The 3,215-nt window shown below is 39.3% G+C and overlaps 1 protein-coding gene across 1 annotated transcript; it reads right to left on the minus strand.

Moving 5' to 3' along the window:
• Positions 1-221: 221 nt before the first annotated feature.
• On the minus strand, positions 222-2,383 carry LOC111805272 (formin-like protein 8). Its single transcript, XM_023690262.1, has 2 exons — positions 1,584-2,383; positions 222-1,501 (listed from the first exon to the last, which is right to left on the minus strand). Exons 1-2 carry the CDS (start codon positions 2,354-2,356, stop codon positions 292-294), a joined length of 1,983 nt encoding a protein of 660 aa, XP_023546030.1. The 5' UTR covers positions 2,357-2,383; the 3' UTR covers positions 222-291.
• Positions 2,384-3,215: the final 832 nt, after the last annotated feature.

Below are 3,215 nucleotides of genomic sequence, written 5' to 3' on the forward strand. Positions count from 1 at the left end.
GTTTACCTTGTTTGGTGAGAGTCTACCTAGTATTGAGGAATGTGATGTCACCCACTTAAGGCCCGTGGTTCATTAGAGGATGCTATTGATGGACCTTTTGTTGTGCTTAGGGAAATCCGCCTTGCATTATTTAGAGTGACTTATATCCGTGAAATAGGAGTGAGATGGATATACAGACTTACAAGTATGAGAGGACTAGGAATTACAAAAATGTGTAATTCCTTATAAAATAATTTGTACAAAAGAACAAGAAAAAGAAAATTTGTGGGAGAATCCACCCATTCAGAAAAGCTAATTCGTGGAATCGCTGGAAAAGCTTCTACATTTGAAATGCTCCGCCAAACGTGGAAATCTCAATCTCACTGTGCTCTTCAATGGGAGACATGCATCCATATTTCTCATCTTCATCTTCCCCCTCAACTCCCCAGCTATTTCATCACACACCTGATTCACAGTGTTCACAAAATCTCTCACTATCACAAAAAGCCCCAAAGGATTTTCTCTATCCCCTATTTCATAGTACTCATTAGTCTTCTTCAATTCCTCCAACACCCTTCTTTGTTCTCTTCTTGCTATCTCAACTTCTTCCGTTGCGGATTTCACAAATTCCAACATCTTCCTCTTGTATTCACCGCCTTCAATGGATATAAGGTTTTGTATCTCTGAGATTTTGATTAACAAATTAGGGCAACTGATAATGAAGGCTTCGTAGTCAATTGTGGATGCTTTCTTGACATTTGAGAGCTCTGAGGTGAGTGATTCCATAGATGATAATCCAAGTATTACGTATTCGGTTTCTATTTCTTTTTCTGATTTGAGATTTTTTGAATCTGTGTCTGAGAATCGTTTTTTCCCTTCCGATTTTAGGACTTCTTCGACAATGAAATGAAGTAATGTGGTTTTTATGTCCGTGCTTTTTACATTTAAAACTCTTAAGAGTGAATTGAGATTGAAACCTTCTGCATTACCTCTCGTTATTCCTGAATTCAATCGGTTTCCAGATTTGAGAGTTGCTTCTAATAGTTTTGTAAATACCCCTTTTTCCTTCAATTCTTTGCAACCCCTACTAAGTGTTTGTGAAAAGTCCTTGAGTCGATTCAACTCTGATTTGAAGCTTGATTTGAAAAACATGGCATTTAGACGATTGAAGGCCGTTGGAAAAGCCTTGAGAAGATGAAAAATGAAAGATTCTGCATCGCCAAGCCTTAATGGATCGCCATCAAATTCGAGGATTTGGGATTGTTGTTCTTTTGTTGGAGTGATCTTGACAAGCTTCTCGAGTGTGTCTGAATCGAGGCCATGTCCCTCCGTGATAGCATCAAGAAGTTCTTGTCGAGTTATGTTCAAGGATTTAAGTATCATGGCAATGTTTCTTGCCCTTCGGGAATCAAGAATTGAGATTGGCGCTCGTCCTCCATTGTTGAGGCCACTCTGCTCTATTGACGATTTCTTGTTTGTAGCTACATACCCGAATAGAGCTTCCATGAGATTGCCATTAAAGCTGAAGAAAAAAAAGATCAGATCGTAGTGGAAAACTCAAAGAAGAGAGCCCAATTGAATTGAATTATGATGATGGGATTTACCTGAAAGAACCGCCATCCATGTTGTCCCACACCATAGGATGATCTACATTGGTATTGATCTTATCCCAATGTAATGGCTTCAAAGATGACCTTGAATTGGCAACTGCCGTTGATGGTGGTAGTGGTGGGGGCGGTAGGGGCATTGATGGAGGTAGTGGCAGCAATACTCGTACACTAGAGAGAGACCGATCACAAGCTTTCATTGAAGAAATTTGATGGAGCAAAGGAGTTTCTTGCACAATCTCAGGGATGATTGATCCATCTCTTGCAAAACCCATTTCTTCATTTTCTTCATTGTTCTTCTTCCAATACATCACATCCAGACCATCTTCTTCAACAATCAATCCATTAAGCTTTCCATCGAATCTTGTAAATTCTTTAGATTCTACTTGATGTTCCTTGAGTTTTGCAAGATTGCGTCTTCGAATGTAAAAGAGGAGACCCAGAGAAAGCAGGAGGGTAACCGCTAAAGTAGAAACCGCCACCGCTATAATGGTGCCTTTCTTGAGCTTCGGCTTTGGTTTCGTCATCCTCTTCGGTTCTTGAAGTGGTGGATGTGGTGGCAGCAGCGGCGGCGGCGGCGGTGACCTTCTCCGGGAGATGGAGAGATTGTCTGTAGTATTATTGATGGTGGGGAAATGGAATGGCAGTGGAAAAGGGTAAGAAGTTTGGATATTCTGAGGAGAGGAGTGAGCAGAAGAAAGAGGAATGATGGAAATGAGAAAAAGAATGGAGTTGAGAAGAAATAAGCATGGCGGATGGATCGTAGCCATGGGAGTTTTGGAAGAATTGGTTTCTTGTTTTTCTTCTTTTGTTGATTATAAACTCTTGTTCTTGGCTTCTTCGTTGTTGACCCAAGAGGATATATATATAGTAGATTAGGCCAACCAATTAAACTAAAGAACTCTTTCTTTAAAGTCATTAAGAAAGAACAAATTTTAAATTTAATATGTTTTGGTGTTAAAAGATAATAATGGAGAAAGTTGGGATTTAAATAATGAAAGTAAAATGAATAAAAGGCTTGATTTGAAGGAGGGGAAGTGGTTCACCGGATTTGAGAAATATTTGATAGTTTCAGTGCAACGAATTCACCATTTCTTTTTTTTTCTTTTAATAATAAGAATTGAAAGAATTGAGAAGGGTGTTGTGGGAAGCTTAATGAGCTGTTGGCGATGGAACGAAGTTAAACATCTTATGAACAAACCCAACAAAACCCCCAAAAAAACATGTTGAATTGGAAGTTGTGTTTTCAATTTGAAAGGAATTGATGTACTCGGATTTATTTATCCACAAAAATCAAAACCAATCGTAGGTATCCAATAAAGTAACGTTAAATTGGAAGTTGTGTTTTGGATGCTCCTCTACCTCTCTACCTCTCTGTTTGCCGTCCTTTCCTCCTCTCCTGACGACCATGCATATGAAAAGGCACAAAACGTTTACTGACGACGATGATGCATATGAAAAGGCACAAAACGTTTACTGACGACGATGATGCATATGAAAAGGCACAAAACGTACTTTAGGTTGATGTGCAATTGTCTGAGATCTCTTTTGCGGTGTAACTTGGGTGTTTTGACGTCGGTTTTGGATGTTTTGATCGTGGGTTTCGTTTTCAGATCCTCGTCGGCGTTC

This window comes from Cucurbita pepo, chromosome LG11, assembly GCF_002806865.2.
Source record: "Cucurbita pepo subsp. pepo cultivar mu-cu-16 chromosome LG11, ASM280686v2, whole genome shotgun sequence".
Taxonomy (NCBI): Eukaryota; Viridiplantae; Streptophyta; class Magnoliopsida; order Cucurbitales; family Cucurbitaceae; genus Cucurbita; species Cucurbita pepo.

Bases quoted from the DNA above. Each gene is read 5' to 3' on its own strand.
- LOC111805272 (XM_023690262.1), bottom strand. From the start codon at position 2,356: ATGGCTACGATCCATCCGCCATGCTTATTTCTTCTCAACTCCATTCTT. The intron at 1,502-1,583 runs GTAAATCCCATC...TTTTTTCTTCAG, and splicing joins ATGGATGGCGGTTCTTTCAG to CTTTAATGGCAATCTCATGG.